This window comes from Lycium ferocissimum, unplaced genomic scaffold (assembly GCF_029784015.1).
Source record: "Lycium ferocissimum isolate CSIRO_LF1 unplaced genomic scaffold, AGI_CSIRO_Lferr_CH_V1 ctg1397, whole genome shotgun sequence".
Classification (NCBI taxonomy): Eukaryota; Viridiplantae; Streptophyta; class Magnoliopsida; order Solanales; family Solanaceae; genus Lycium; species Lycium ferocissimum.
Window position 1 is genome coordinate 74,655 of NW_026715183.1, and position 17,199 is coordinate 91,853.

General features: G+C 33.4%; 2 protein-coding genes across 3 annotated transcripts; one reads left to right on the plus strand and one right to left on the minus strand.

Annotated features, from left to right (window-relative positions):
• Nucleotides 1–5,357: 5,357 nt before the first annotated feature.
• LOC132042194 (protein phosphatase 2C 51-like) lies at nucleotides 5,358–8,275 on the plus strand. 2 transcript variants are annotated; one of them, XM_059432805.1, is made up of 4 exons: nucleotides 5,358–6,284; nucleotides 6,372–6,428; nucleotides 6,787–6,892; nucleotides 7,738–8,275. In XM_059432805.1, the coding sequence occupies exons 1-4, from the start codon at nucleotides 5,511–5,513 to the stop codon at nucleotides 8,043–8,045; spliced, it is 1,245 nt and encodes a 414-aa protein (XP_059288788.1). In that variant the 5' UTR covers nucleotides 5,358–5,510; the 3' UTR covers nucleotides 8,046–8,275. The 2 variants fall into 2 exon arrangements, with proteins under 2 accessions (XP_059288788.1, XP_059288789.1); XM_059432806.1 differs by lacking the exon at nucleotides 6,372–6,428.
• Nucleotides 8,276–9,222: 947 nt separating this feature from the next.
• On the minus strand, nucleotides 9,223–16,957 carry LOC132042190 (endoglucanase 6-like). Its single transcript, XM_059432801.1, has 9 exons — nucleotides 16,546–16,957; nucleotides 15,958–16,170; nucleotides 15,250–15,450; nucleotides 13,200–13,289; nucleotides 12,405–12,569; nucleotides 11,567–11,851; nucleotides 10,903–11,251; nucleotides 10,399–10,485; nucleotides 9,223–10,159 (listed from the first exon to the last, which is right to left on the minus strand). The coding sequence occupies exons 1-9, from the start codon at nucleotides 16,744–16,746 to the stop codon at nucleotides 9,867–9,869; spliced, it is 1,884 nt and encodes a 627-aa protein (XP_059288784.1). The 5' UTR covers nucleotides 16,747–16,957; the 3' UTR covers nucleotides 9,223–9,866.
• Between the last annotated feature and the right edge of the window lie 242 nt (nucleotides 16,958–17,199).

Consider the following 17,199-nt stretch of genomic DNA (forward strand, 5'->3'; position numbering starts at 1 on the left):
AGCCTTTTTGAATTTAATTCCCACTACTTAAAAATGCAAATTTCCGATGGACGTTTCCATCATAACGCTCGGAATTATGAAGTTTTAGACAAAATATTTGTCCAAAGCGTTTCTGACGAGCCAATTTCTATGGGAAATTCACATTTTCATAGTAGTGCTCATTTCATGGTATGCCTCACCTTCAATTTAATTGCATGTGTTGGATATCACCGGACCGATCACCACTTCAAGGCATATTGAAAAATCGAGATAATAAAACGTAACAACATCGATCCACTAGTTCAGTAAAACGTCAATATATATATATATATAGATAAGGAAAAATTATATAATAATCAATAACTTTTACCAAAGATATAGGATATAGGATAGAAGATGAACAAGTAGTTAATTTGAGTTTGGGAGTGACGATATTATTGACCATCAAACTAAATTTAGAAAACAAAAACAAAGAATAGTCTATGCAAGTAGAACCAAGTGGCTTATATAGTCCACAGAGTTAAGGAGGTGTGACACGAGGGGTGCACCAAGTTTCAAAACATGTTCGTCTTCCATAAATACATGCATGGGTTTCTTGTATTTTCTGTAACCCCTTCATCAAACTTCGTCCTATTGTCATATTGGACCTGAAGAAGCTGCCTCAAAACAAAAATAACAATTTGCATTTTTTGGAACGTATCAGAAATTGTACGTATTAAATTTTACCCACTTGAGTAGTTTTTTAATGCGATAGTGTCTGGTTTGCGCTCTCTTCAAGTATTTTGTTGAGTATCTATCACTTTCCACAAATGCAAATACCGGATAAATTTCCTCCCCATCAAGGATTAGGAAGATGGATAAAAAAATTAATTGCCTAGCTTAACAAAGGCGAATTCAGGATTTAAAGTTTATGAATTTCTACAACGACCTATACAACAATAATTGGGTTCACAATCAAATATTTATATATTTAGTTGGTTTTTTTTTTATTTTATAATATATACATTGTATGTGCTAAAATTACTAGGTTCTTGTGAACCCGTAAGTCGTACTCTGCATCTGCCCCTGCCTAGCGTTAGTTTATCATCTCCCATGGCGGATGTAGCTTATTAATGATGGGTCAACCGATTCTAGTATTTTTGACTTGGAACGTGAGTATATATGCGAACGCTGAAAACTTAACAAATTTTATATCTTTTGATTTTATAATTTTAAAAATATAATAAATTTAGTTTTAAGAACTTTAAATTAAGGCTGAACCTATCAAGGTCAAATCTTGAATTTGTCACTGATTATTGCCACTAGGATTTGAGTCTATGCTCTCCCATAATTATCATCAAATTCATTGACCGATATGCTTATCTTGATGAGTTGTTGTCTCAAGTTCCTTTTTTGTTTTTGCTCTATTCTAATTATCCAAATATCTATATTTAGATTTTGAGTCTATGATCATCCAGTCTATTAAGATGATGACTCAGCATATCGGGCTAGATTGATTGGACTGTTGAACTAGAGGTCCATATTGAGCAGCGACCAATTTTGACTGGATTTGATGAGTGCGGGCACGTAGGCAACTACAACAATATAACTCACTTTGATATAAAAATATTATGGGTAAAAATCGTTTACCCACCCTAACTTTGCTTTAAAAATCAAACTTCTCCCTCAACTATAAATAATAGACAATTTCCCCCCTTTATCCAATATAATGTCTATTTTACCCTTAACAGTTTCAATCCTCCATCTACGTAATATCTTTTTATATTATATATAATATTTATTTTTTAACCTATTTATTAAATATTTATTTAAGTTCATTGACATTATAGGAGCAATCCATTTATGAATTTGTCACCTAATCTAATGTTGTTTATTATGATTTTTATTTAAATATTACATTCATTAAGTATGTTTACATATATGTATTTACTTCTCTCTTGTTCTCTATTGTCTATATAGTTAAACGAATTTTAGTTGTTATTAATGAAGTATTTTATAAACTATATTTAAAATTCATTTACAATATAAATATCTAATATTTTAGTAATTTGTTATAAAATGCAACTCTATTTTTATTAATTATTTTTGTATTACATACGTTGAAATATATTCCTAAAGTTATCGTTAGCTGTTATTTTTACTTGTATAAATAGATATTGGAGTTTTTCTTATTATTAATAAAAATAATTTTGTTTATTTTATTATAGAACGTCATTAACTTATATATTTAATTAGTATTTCTCACTTTTCTTTGTTTTTGTGTCAACAATTATATTTATTTTATATAAGAAATTGTCACGTCGATTAAAAAAATAAAAATATCATGATTTTGAAGAAGTTAAATAAAGACAAAGGTTGATAATGTTAAAAATGTTAATTAGGATAAGGGGGGAGAATGTCTATTGTTGATAGTTGAGGGGGAGAGTTTGACTTTTAAAGCAAAATTGGGGGTGTAAACGATTTTCACCCAAAATATTATTCTCAAGCTTGGCTAATTGATTCCTATAATCTAGACATCTGCACAAAATTGACTTAGCTTGTAGAATCCAGTTAATCATATTTTACTCTTGTCTAGTTATAATCTAGAAATCTAAATAGAAGGACGTGGAATCTTGTAATTTTAAAATTTGAAAGTAATAAATGAAACACTAGTTTGCTAAGAAAAAAAAACCAGTAAAATTAAAACATGACTAGTTGTATTACTTACTACTTTATTTTGAAATTCTTGTCCAAGAATCTATTCATTTCTTACATCTTATGTGACATTATTTTTTTTGTTTAGCATGTTTCAGAAAGAATAACTTTTTTTCATACTTAAGAGATGTGTGGCCATGAGAATTATTCATTTTTTTTCGAAACAATTTTCACTTTATTTTAAAATCATGGTATCTTTATAAAATTGTCAAAGCTAACTTGGAGTTGGATTCTAAATTTTAAAAAGTGCTCCAGATCTCTTTTTCAATTCTATCTTCATAAATTCCATATAAAGTGTTCTATTCTCTTCTTTGCAAAAAAATATAACCAAACAAACTCTATCTTCAATTTTAACTTCATATATTTCAAATAAAGTGAAAAATAATATATGGCCAAACGCCTACTTAAACATTTAACTTTAACATTTAATTTCATTACCCTTAGTGGCTTAATGACATATAATACATAAATGTCATATTTAAAATTAAGATTTTTTTTCTTTTCCTCTAAACTGTATGTCCAATCGACTAGATATTGATTCACATCAAAAGAAACGAGGGGAGTAATATTTCCTAGCAATAAAAAACAAAACAAATTGAACAGGCATAAAGATCAGTACTTCTAATTATATCCATTGATAAAGCAAAAAATAAAAACAAATTATGGTACAATAACACTTAGGGGTCGTTTGATAGCTGATTTGGAGATGAGTTATGCAAATATTAAATTCTGCATAAGTAATAGTACTACAACAACTAATCTCACAGATGAGTCTATGGAGGATAGAGCGTACGCAGACCTTACCCTATCTTGGGAGGTGGAGAGGTAATTTTCTATAGACCCTAGGCTCAGGATAAAGCAAAAACAAAACAGGTCAAAAAGAAAAAAGAAACTATAATTAACTACAACAAAGCAGTACGCTAAGCGAATAACAAGAGACAATAGATAGTAACATAAATCGAAGGACAGGAATGTATAAGTAATACTACTACGTTTGATAAAATAACTAATAAACTAAAATATATGGAGTATTAATAATGTAAAAAGAAATTAATGTCATATCTAAGAAGTATATAAGCTAGGTGATTTGCCACGTTATCACCAATCCAGAACCTACACTATAAGGTTTTCTCCAACAAATAAAATTAAAACACAACCTCATGACTAATTAATTTACGTACAAGTCTTAAACTAGAACAAAAATAATACTCCATCTCTCTTTCGAGTTGCAATTGCTACGTGTAAAAATTAGGATCACAAGAGAGATCCACGTCCTTGTTTACTCCAATTTGCGCCGATACAAATGCCGCCTTAACGTGTCATCTCACCTTGCCACCTTTTCCTCTTTGTCACCAAACTCCCCTCACTCCCCTAAGGCCTCGTTTGGTTGCATCACAAAAATGGATCCTCCGTTCAATTTATGTGAAGGTGTTTGACTGGACATAGAAATTAAGAAAGAAAGTAAGACTTTTGAAACTTGTGATATAAAATTAACCATAAATATTTGTGTGGCTATAAATCATCTCATTAATGGTAAAATGAGAAGTTTGAATTAAACTGTTAGTACTAAATATAGAAAGACGTCATTCTTTTTGGGCAGGATCATCTCAACAAGATTGGGGGCCTAAAGCCAAACTTCAGAGATAGGCCCTAAATTTTCTTTACAGGAAAGATCGTCATATATATTTTTATTTGAAATCTACTTTTCTAGCATTTTTTGTTGCGAAGTCATTAATTACTGTTTTATAATCGATTTGTTATCTAATAGTCCTTTTTAATTGATCATATAGCTAATTCATTCAGTCAGCTCCCTTGAGAAATTGTTGATCTTATATAAAATTTTATCAATTTTAATTTTGAATTTTTTTTTTCAGCTAAGGCTAAAAAGTATTCCATTCCCCAATAATCGCAACGGTCACCACATTAAAAGGTAAAAAGTTATTGTACTTTCTCTTCAAAAACTTCTCCTCAATTTTACAATATACATTTTTTTAATAATATACTATATAGAATACATCTTAAGAAAAAATGGGCCCCAAGCAATTGTTTCATTGGACTTATAGTCCAGCCGCTCCTGTTTTTGGGATTGACTAAAAGAAAAAAATATCACATAAATTGATACGGGGAATAACATAATGTGTAGTGAGGGGCGGAGCTGTAATTATATTTATAGGTTCGACATATGCATAAATTCAAAATTCCAGTTCATGTCTCTATGTTTAATTACATTTTGAGACTTGCATAAAATTGAGCATTATGTATATTATATATTGTTTGGTTCGAATTTTTGTTGCTTTCATAAGTAATACTTGACATTACTTGTATAAGTCTTACAAAAATTTATACTATATTATTTCAAGTTAAGATAGAAAATGGAATAAAAATATAACGATTAATAGATTAATAATATTACAACAACAATAATAACATACCCTATGTAATCTTACAAATAAGACCTGAATAGTGCTATATATCAGCTTAGAATAATCAAAATGACCAGAATAACCTTCATTTTTTCTAAATTAAACAAAGATTTATATTTTAATCCTTACATTACAATAACTACATAATTCCTAATACTAGTACATTTTTAGCATTATTAGTCCATGTATGAGTAACTATTTTGTAGGCCAAACGAGTCCTAAGCACTCCCTCTTCTTCCTCACCCCTTCATCCCTCCCCCTCCCCTTTCCCCCTTACGTAATCATAATGCAACTTTGTAGTATTAAAATCCTCTCCTTTGTCTCGTCCAAGTTTGCTACTACTACAATACACACCAACTAGCAAAAATATAGTACCAATGTTATTGATGTGACGAGTAAGATGTTATAACTAGAATGATGGTATCAGATAACGGAGATAATAAACCAAGAGATCTCTTTCATAAGAGAGTTCTTAAATCTTACCATAGAAGACAGCAAATACATCAACGTATGACTACTTCTTCTGATGAAGATCAAGCTGGTTGCGGCGGTTTTGTTCCAAAAAAACGGTTCCGTGCTAGAGAAATAAATGAACCGATTGATAAAAGTTGTAAAACTGAGTCGAGTTCGAAGAGTAATAGTAGTAATAGTAGTAGTAGTAATGTTGTTGTTTCAACCTTTGAAGCTCCACCAGAGAAAGAAGAATTGAAGTACGGAGTTATATCAATGATAGGGCGGAGGAGGGTGATGGAAGACGCTATAACGGTGGCATTACGGGTGGCAAATAACGAGTTTGTGTTTTTTGCGGCATATGATGGTCATGGAGGGTCTAGGGTTTCACATGCATGTCGTGATCGTTTGCATTATTTTCTTGAGGAGGAGTTATTACAGAATAAGAGAAAAGCGAAGAATAATAATAATAGTAATAATAATAGTAATAGTAGTAGTAGTAGTGTGGATTGGGAAAAGGTGATGGTGAAGTGTTTCTTGAAAATGGATGATGATGTGATGAGAGATGGAAATGGGGTAGGGGGCTATGAGGTGGGGGGGTTGGAGGAGGCGGAGGTGGGGTCGACGGCGGTGGTGGTGATGGTGGGTAAAGAAGACGTGGTGGTGGCTAATTGTGGTGATTGTAGGGTTGTACTTTGTAATAGTGGTGTTGCTATTCCTTTGTCCAATGACCACAAAGTTAGTATCATCCTACTTTATCTTTATAATTTATCAATAGGGTATTTAGAATTTTGTAAGTAAGTTTGTTCACATTATGGATCTCAGATTCAAGTAGAAGAGAAGAGTATAAAGAAGAAGGATTCCAGTAGATCAAGAATCAGCGTAATTTATTCTTCTTAACCAAAAGCACTATATGGAGGCATCTTATTTTAGGTTTAATGATCTAACTAGCTTGGAATTTACGGGTCTAACTAATTTATATTCACGACTACCGAATAGTCATTAAAAGAACAGAGTTTCCTGCGAAAAGTATCTACTTTTATAGTTTGAATTCGAAATTTTTGGATCTCATCCATCCCATTATTTCGTCTCATAACCTAATTAACATATCACAGTTATCCACTTTTTGCTTAGTTCATTGTTAGTGGTCATAAATTGTGTTTGATGGATATGCGTACATGCATATTTTACCTATCTTGACTAGTATGAGTTATTTGTGCATGTCTTTTTTTTGGTGTAGCCTGATAGACCAGATGAGAAGAAAAGGGTAGAAGATGCAGGTGGTAAGATTCTAAATTGGAATGGTAGCAGAGTCCAAGGAGTCCTTGCTACTTCAAGATCCATTGGTACAAAATATTCTCCACTTCAACAAATTCATATCATCTCTCCTCTTTTTTTCCCCCTCTTTTAAATTTTTGCATTTACTCGACATATATTCACTGACAGCGCAAACGAAATTACACTATTAATATATTTCAACAGATAGCTTACCTGTTTTTCCAACTTAATAATCAAATTTTACATACGGTTACTTGTAATTATCTTTGAGTTTTAAGTTTTTTGTGCATTGATTGTAAATATATTTATTCAATCAGGTCACCTGTAAGGTAAATATAAATATATCTCTATATTAAGTATTAATTGGCAGTCCAGTAACACTGGTAATTAATCTTTTATCACTCAGGTTAATATTCACTGCTAGTGTAAAACTTATTTAAGCCTTTCTGCACTAGTTCTTAGCAAACTATTTCAAAAGATTTAATTGGCAGCAGAGGTGAGTGACACTTGTCATAAGTTGAACCAAGTGTTAATGACTAATTGGTCCATTTGAAAGTTGGCGATACTTGTCATAATTTGGACAAGTTCCGATGGCTAATTACTGGCCTAGTTGGAGGTTGTTGACACGTGTCACATCCTCAGAAAAGTGGCTCCCATCTAATATACTTATATGTACCTCATTATGTCTTCATCGTTTTAATACCAAGAATTAGTCTAATCATCATTCAATCATATCTCACCTTCTTTGTAATCTTCGTAATTTGTTGGTTTTGTTATCTAAATTTTGTTATTCTTGGTCCCTCCAATATATGAAAATTTGTTTAATCCTGAGAAGACTTGCTTTCTTGTTACTTCACAAAAAATAGAGGACTCTTTCATCTGACGTTGGTTTTATATTTATTCAATTGAACAGGTGATCATTATCTAAAACCATATGTGATACCAGAGCCAGAAGTGACAGTGTACAAACGAAACGAATGGGACGAATTCCTAGTAATCGCGACGGATGGTTTATGGGATGTTGTGTCCAACAAGGTAGCCTGCGAAGTCGTAAAAAAATGTCTGGACGGACAAATTCGGAGGAGTTTCCCCGAAAGAGATTGTGCGGCGGAAGCCGCCACACTTTTGGCAGAGCTGGCCATTGCTAAGGGAAGCAAAGACAACATAAGTGTCATAGTAGTTGAGCTCGATAAAATGAGTGACATTAAAGTTTCCTTGTGATGTTTTCCTAAGTTTTTATCTTGTTCAATTTTCCCCACATTAGTGTTTGTTTGTGTTAATTCTCTTTGGTGTCTAGTTTGCAAAGGTTGAGTGACAGAATTGGTTGGCAAGTCCAATGTTGTACAGTTTGAGAAAGGTGTTTTAGGTTAGTTGAGAATGATGAGACCAATGTACAGGTACTAGAATGTTTGGGTTTAGTCTCATATTGCAATAACATTTTGTTACTTAAACCTGAAAATGTTCATATCGATAAGATCTTAAATTTGATTCGTCTCGTGATCTTTTTCAATGTTGAAAGGTATCGTCACAGCAACCTAATTTGTCTAGTAAACAATTTTGGGCTCCCTAATATTTAATTTACATGTACGTATTTAACTTCAAATGTTCATATCGATAAAGACCTTTTAAATGTCTAGGACAGATTCAATTCATCTCGTGATCTTTCAAGGTCTACAGTAGATTCAATTCATCTCGTGATGTAGGAGAAATGTTTTTTTTCGATGTTGAAAGGCATCGGCACAAATATTTACTTTGTCCAGTAAACTACATTTGGGGTTCGTAATCTTTAATTTTACGGTTGGAAGATACAACATTTAAAGACCTGGAACAGAAATTTTCATGTGTAGACAATCAAAGGGTTAGCAAAAGAGACATGCCGGCGAAGCTACAATATTTGTAAGAGGTTCAGAGTTCAGACTAACTCAATATTTTTTAGTTAGACCTTGTATTTGAATTAGAAATTTCAATAAATGCGTATAAATGTTTAACTGTGAATTCAGTAATTAAAATGAGCTATAAATCCGATTGCAAATTTAGATCCCATAAACTTCAAACACCTAGCTCCGTCTCTGAGCACATTTCCTGCCTCAAAAGATGTGGCAATCTATTTCCATTTGTTTTTTCCCTAATCTTTTTATTTTTTAGTACATAGGGGGTAGGGGAAGGAGAAGGAAATTATAAATGGGGATTCGGACCCTCAAGGTGAAAGTTCAGATAGCTAATTAACTGAGCTACTAAATCCCTACTCAAAATAGAATACAAACCTGCTACCACGTATGCATATGCAGAAATAACACAAATAGTATCATGAACTTACTGATTCTAAATCGTCAGTTTGCCTCTGTCCGTAGTAAGCAATGAATAAAAAGAGAAATCTTGTCTAAAATGCCATCATCAATTAGAGCCACAATCTAGTATATCATCAGTAATGGTGTATTACAAGTTGCTAGAATGGCAAAAATGCCATACAATAACTGCTCTTTGAACAGATGAATACCAATGGCAGAAGACAAAAACTGCAAAGCTTACAGCATCACAACACACAACCCAAAGTGAAAAGCAAAAATGATAGAAACATTTCAAGCTTGCATTCAATTAAAAAGGAAAATGAAGACTTTAGACTTAATATAGAGAAGCCAAGAGCAAAACTTTCTTTGCTTCTCAACCTCTTTCACTCTTTTTCTGTGTCTCTCTTTCTTTCTCAATACTATGTATATATAAAGTGGAGGAGAAAGAGGATGAGCACTTGTTTAAACTCGTCTCTTCACTCCTTTCTTCCTCCGACTTCCCACGATATTAACCTAAAACGTCGTCATCTAAAGTCCTACTCAAACTGCAAACCAACAAGTAGTTGAAACTTACAGACAAACTTTCAGAGAGAGAAAAAAAACGAAAAAGAAACGATAAAAGGACTTCCTTGACCTCGCCGTGTAGTAGTAGTAGTATAGCTGCACAATTCTTACATTAGAACCACAAGAAAAATGTGTGAGCATTTCATTTCCTCTTCCTTTTTGTAACTTCTTGTTTTTTCCTTCAAGTCTTTTAGACTAGCGTGTAGCTTGAAACCGAGACGATTGCAGGTGAAGCAGTGTGAATGTACACGAACTCGAGGCTTTTGCCAGCTGGCAAAGAGTTGAGCCAAGATGGGAAAATGAACGAGTTACCGTACTTTGTGAGACCCCAGAGAGGACCATAGAGTTTGACTATAGATAGCTTCAAGTTCTTAACCGTCTTTCCGGACTTGTTGGTTACTATTGCGGAGTATCTGTAGTAAGTCTTCCCATTCAGAGCCCATGAACTAGTTGGCCTTTGTGTAATAGCAACATGAGCATTAGCTGCAGATACATTTGTTTATTAGATTCCATCAAGACTTTACTATTGCAATTTATAGGAGAGAAATTGACTTAAATAGCCGCTAACCATAAAATATTTATTTTTGATACATTATAGTATATATTTTTTTATATTTGGCCAGTGAGTGTAGTTATTTTTGGCCGACCGGCCAAATGTATAACTTGCCCGGTTTAGAATTGGTCGATATATACATTGACAGACGAATAGCAAGTGAAAATACCTGGGACTGGAAGTACTCTTGGCTTTGGAGCTGGAGTTACTTTTGGTCTTGGAGCGGGCTTTGGAGTTGGCTTTGGGCCAGGAACAACTGTAAGAAGCATAATTAAAAAAAAAAAAATTAAGCATACAATTAAATGACTCATAAATGATAAAACGATGTTACTACTACAACTACTAAGTCTCAAACCCAAGCAAGTTAGGTATAACGTTCGGACTCTTCAGTTTCTGTTGTTCCCCGTACGGTAAATCACTAGAACGAGATAAGCCACTAGGTTCAGTAGTTAGATATAATATTCACTAATCAGTGAAGCGCTAACAAAAATGTCGACGGGTGCGAGTCGGATAATGAAAAAGTAGTGCATCTTAAATGGATCCGACTCGGTTGTGACAACATCTTTTGAGAGTCCAAGCAACAAGCAGGTTCATAAACAGTGTAAAACTAGTCAATTCATGATCAGTTCTCTCACAAGACTTATATGAAAAGATGTTAATTGACTAAATATACCTGGGAGAAGCTGATTGTAACCACTGTGACCAGCGTGAAGTCTTGCCAAGACACCGATCAATGGGGCATTGTTATAAGTGGCAGGCTCAGTTTGCTCATAGTTGTCTCTTTGATCAGCAAAGTTGTCATAGGCATCAGGTCCACCAACAAGTGCACCAGTGAGGAGATTAGGGTCGCTCGCCTTTCTGCTATACCAGGTGGCATAACCTCCACGGCAGGTGACAAAAGTAGGATTAACTTTATAAGAGACAATGGAAGAAGCTCTGTGGTGTACTTGTCTTGGGTAATTGTTTCCATATCCCACCATGTAACTTGTGGCTCTTGGGTTGTCACCAAGAATGTAATCCACCTAGAAGATCAAACATGCTCATTAACTAACCAATTAAAATCCAATGACATCAATCTTGTAATACAAGAACAACAATTCAGCCTATGTGAGCCAAAGCTATGTTGCTCGGATTCACCAAAAAATGTTGTCGCACTTGTATCAAATCCTCCAAAAATGCACTACTTTTGAAGGATCCGACACACACCTGTCGACATTTTTGAAGAGTCCGAGCAAAAAAGCCAATAAGGGAGGAGGGGATCACGGTAGATTGACATTCAGCGTAAACTAATCAATCTATGATGAATCCTCATAATACAAGTTTGTAATTGTCTTTACCTGTGACTTGGCAAACGAGAGGAGCTCATTTGGAGAGACATAACCAGAAGAACACTTGAGGGATTTGCCAGCAGAGGACAAATAGTCGGAATAAACAGTGGCAAGGAATGAAGCACTTGTGACAAATTGCATATTGTTCCATCTCTGTCTGAAGATGAGACCAGCAGGAGTCTTCTGGGTATTCCTGTTACCCTTTCCAAGACATGAACACATAAAGTTCTCTGCTTTCTGCTGGTACCTCTCAAAGACAGGTGCATTGTGACCAGCTTTGCCAGACATCAAGAACTGCCAACAGACACAAATTGGTTATTTAACAGAGTAAGAAACAACTAAGCTTGTAAATTATGTTCATATTTCAACACAAATTGGTTATTTAACAGAGTAAGAAACAACTAAGCTTGTAAATTATGTTCATATTTCAGCTAATCTAGAAAAGAGGGTGTCACCTACATTGCTCAGACTCTTCAAAATGTCATTAGGTATGCGTCGGATCCTCCAAAAGTAGTACATTTTGGAGTTATTCGACACGTGAACGACAACATTTTTATGAGTCCGAACAACATAGAGTGTCAAGATTCTATTTTTATTTTTCAGTAGTGTGTCAAGATTCTATTTTTATTTTTCAGAAGGATGTCAAGATTCAGTTTTTGTTTTTCAGAAGGGTGTCAAAGATTCTATTTTATTTTTCAGAAGGGTGTCAAAGACTATTTTTATTTTTAGAAGGGTGTCAAGATTCTTTTAGAAAAAAAAAAGAAGGGTGTCAAGATTCTTGATTTTATGTTTATTATGTTACTGTCTACATGAAATTTGAAGAAAAAAATTGAAATTTATTTATTACCTGAGCAACAAGAGTTTGGACACCAGCATACTTGACATCCCAGCCAAATTCAGTCATGGACCAACCAGTTCCACCAAGTGCATCACCATTTCTTCCCAAGTAGTTCAAGTAATATTGATTGTTTGATGCCTTGTACAACCATGCTGCTCCCCATAGTAATTCATCCTGTAACAACAAATATTCCCAAAAAAATAAATCAATTTAATAATTCATAAAGAAAAGTTTTTTTTTTTTTTGTTTCTTTTGTCTCTTTTTAAAAGTTCCTTTTGTATTTGGTAGTCGACTCAAACCAATTTGAGATTGAGACATAATTGATCAATATTGTTACTTAATTAAGAAAAATTAGAAATTACAAGTATCAATATGAAAACGAAAAAAGGATCATAACACTTTGAGTCCCTCAATTGTTGGTAAATTCTAATTTTGGTCCTTATGATATATAACTCAAAACGTTTAACCCTCGACTAGTTAAAATGTGTATTTTTGGTCTCTTTATGTCGCGAATATGTTACACATGAAATATTTTTATAATTAAATTAACATCAATTATGAATTAGCAATATAAACTTAACATAACATATGGTCAATTAAGTGGTGAAACAGTTACTATAATTATGGTAGATTTGTGAATATTCACAAATAAAGCAATCAATTATGCACATTTTCATTAGTTAGAGGTTAAATAAATATAGTCAGATATCATAAAGACTAAGATATTAATTTATCACTAACCGAGGGACCAAAAGTGTTAGTATTATAAATCAAAATATGAATAAAGGAGTTAGAATCACGTACCGCGTATCCACTGACAGATCGGTAGTATTTTTGAGCCACAGTAATGCTGCTATCATATTTGCCCCTATATTTGTCAGCAAACTCGAACAGCTGTAAACAAAAATAAAGCAATAAAATCAGAACAGCAAGGGTATATTGGGTACTACACAAAATTATTGTTAGAAAAGAAGGTGTGCTTCGTGTGATTGTACAGTACAACTGCACCGACAATCCACATCACGTGGAAAAAGCGACGTTTGAGGATCAATAGTAGATATAGACGGTCGAGATTAGATCAGACGGCTATTAACACACTACTCGTGATATACGGCAAATCTGTTCCCTGTGGCCCCACTAAGATCCTTTTGTTGTGCCGAAAGATTTTGCTAACATTTACAACGGCAGGTAATGTTATTAATGCTCATTATCATTCAAGCTCAAAAGAGCAAAATTTAATTATTTCACATTATTCCAACTTTAAATACTTGCCCACATCCAATATTTACATAAAAATAATTCAGGTTATAGTGATAAATGATTTAATGAAGTGAAAATATATGTGACAGTTATGTATGTTCAAATACAAGTCATACATCTGCCGATTAAAGTAAGTTTTTATCATATTCCACTAGTGATAAAAGGAAAAACCTTACATTTATGTATTTTCACCAAAATTTAATTCCTATTTGGCTGGGATGTCACTTAGAAGAGGCATTAATGAAGACATTGTTAATTGACCAAAATTGGAGAAGAAACAATAAGTACTAATTAATATGGGCCTTGACCGAACATAACTCAATGCACATGGATTCTTACCTTTTAAAAAGGTGGGACAAGACCCACAATGTCGTAAGACCATTCTCAATAGAGTATTTGTGATGGAAGGAATAAAGTTTTTTTTACCAAAAAGTTTATAATCATGATAGTGTGAAAATAACGTTATATTTCAACATTAAAGTTATCATTTTATCCTTAATAATATAATTTATGAAAATTAATAAATGTTTATTCTTGAAGGAAAGCCTTAAATAGCCGTAATAATCAACTAATGATTCTTATTTAATATTAGGTGTGGCCTACCAGATCATAAGTGAACACGAATTACTTTGTGAATCCAAATATTATACCCTCCTTTCAGTTAATACTCCCTCTGTTCCAATTTATGTGAACCTATTTCCTTTTTAGTCCGTACCAAAATGAATGACCTCTTTTCTAATTTGAAAATAAATTCACTTTATGAAATGATTTACAGCCACATAAATATTCAAAACTTATTATTTTGAACCACAAGTTTCAAAAGTCTTTACTCTTTCTTAAATGTCGTGTCTTGCGGTCAAATGAGTTCACATAAATTGAAACAAATGGAGAGTATATATAATTTATTTTACCACATATTTTACTGCTAACTTGCGCCGTATAAAATATTTTATTATGGAATTTATTACGGTATTGTAGGGCGTTGGAGTCAACCTACACCGACAAAGCAACTAGCCCTGACAAAAAAGCTGAGCTAATTGTAACTGCCTAATTACTCGGGCCATTAACTAGCATGCGCCCTTTTCCCAACACCTAACTAACTTGCGCCCACTCTCTCACTCCACAGTCCCCACACACTGAAGACTGAGCCACTTTATTGTCTTAACTAAGAAACACAAGTATTACTTGTCACTAAAATCATTATTAATGAAAATTGTTAATTAACATGATGTGTATAAAATTAATCAGTATAAGACACTTTATTCCATTGTTAATGTCATTAGGCACATACCCATTTAAGATTGAGCCACTTTAGGGGTAGTATGATACACGGTTTAAGAGTGAGCCACTTTAGGGGTAGTATGATACACGGGATAAGATGAGATATTCCAAGATTAAGTTTGGATTAATTTATAAATTTATATACCTTTTACCATCTTATGCCATCATTTATCCGATTACCTAGATGAGATAAATTAGTCCAAGAATAATAACCTCAGGACTATAATTTCAGAATAACTTAGTATGTGTATCTATGACCCCTTATTGTCTTAACTAAAGAACAAATTAATCATAATTATGCAATTTAATTAACCTGATGGGCATGGTTAAGGAGCTCATTAGCATAACCAGGGTTGTAACGGCGGAACACGATGGAAGCGGCGGCCATGGCGGCAGCGGTTTCTCCGGCAAGATCCGACCCGGGATGGTTCGGGTCAATTCTATAAGCAGCTCTTGATGTGGTCATATCTTCTGGTCTTTGCCAACAGTAATGATCCGTATTACCATCTCCTACCTAACAAAATCACAACATTAAAATTAGTTAACACACCAAATCCCAATTAAATTTGATTTGTTTATTAAAAGTCCCAATTACCTACACAAATGACAAAACCACATTCCATTTGGTTCACCTTTAAGTGTATAATAATATTACTGTAGTTAGTTATAAGACACTTTTATTCCATTGATAATGACATTAGGCACATTACCCATTAATTATTAAAACAAAACAAAAAGATCACCAGTCCAATTATGTTACCCGAAACTTCACTTAAGTGTCTACAAAAGTGAAGCCAATTTTTTTTTAATTTATGCATTGTACGTGCTAGAAAAATTAACTTATTAGGCTATCAATAAATTATTTATACATGATAAGTGAATTTATAACACATCTGAACCAAATTTACTGGATTCCACCTCTAGGTGTCTATGAGGCGAACAGAGAACAAAGTGATGGTAAATAGACAATTTACTCCACAGATACATATCTCATATTCACGAAGGGTAAAAATTAGTTTACCTCTCCATAGAGAACATAAGGTTCAGGGTGAGCTTTAAGGAGATAATCAGTACCCCACTTAACAGCATCCATAGCATTGCTAAGTTCACCACTAGCAGCCATTTGCCTACCATACTCCAAAATGCTCCATGACAACATTGTAATAGTAAATGCCATTGGCAAACCAAATTTCACATTGTCACCAGCATCATAGTACCCTCCAACCAAATCAATCTGCAAACGAAAAAAATCAACTCAAAATATTTTAAAAAATCATCAAAATGGAAAAGTACAAAAAAGCAAAAAAATAACCACCAAAATTGTAGTCGAGTGATAAGTGCTCTTTTATTTTTAGTCAAATTGGATAAGGCCGCTTTTATTAGAGAGTATTTTACACCTAATGTGGACTTCCCGATGCAAATTTAAATTTAATCTGACCCAATGCAGGGTAAAAACTTAACTACACTGGAACGGTTACACAATTAACCATGGTGAATTAATGTATGCAACTACAGTAAGTTATATTAGTTCGGTGTAAACACTCTGTATGAGTAAGTATTTACCCCAACACAGATACCGAACACCAGAAAATAGCAAAGAAAAACATACCCCACTAGCTTTTCCATCATTGAGACCAGAATTTCCTCTCCATTGAACTCTTTGATTATGAGGAAGGTAACCAGATCTTTGAGCTTCATAAAACAGAAAGCTCTTACTCAAAGCATCACCATAATTATGACCAGCTAATGCTAAAGGAACAAGAACACCAAGAACGAGTAAAACCAAAGAACCCACAAAAATAACCTTCATTTTTGACACTCAAAATTCAAAACCCAAACTTAAAATTCAAAAGGGTGTGTTAAAATCACTTCACTGTGCAGATCTATTGTTTGTACACAAATGGGTTATGTGTTATAAGTACAATGTTGGTTTGTTTATCAGATAAAAGCTTACTGATAAACTCACCCCTAAAGAAAATGAAGTTAAAAAAGAGAAATATAGAGTATGGGATTGAAAGAAAAGAAGAGCTTGAAGTAGTATATATGGTGGAGGGAAGAGAAGGTGCCAAATCAATTAATGCAATTTTTTTTTTTTTTTTTTTTTGAACATTAAATATTAAAAAAAAAATAAGTACTAGTAAAATAATTTGTGGGAATGGAGGAAAAAAAGGGTACTAGTAGGAAAGAGGAGGGGGTAGTGCCATGTGCTTTTGTTCGGCGCTTTTACACAGTAGTCCTACTAAATTGTGCAGACAATAAGGGG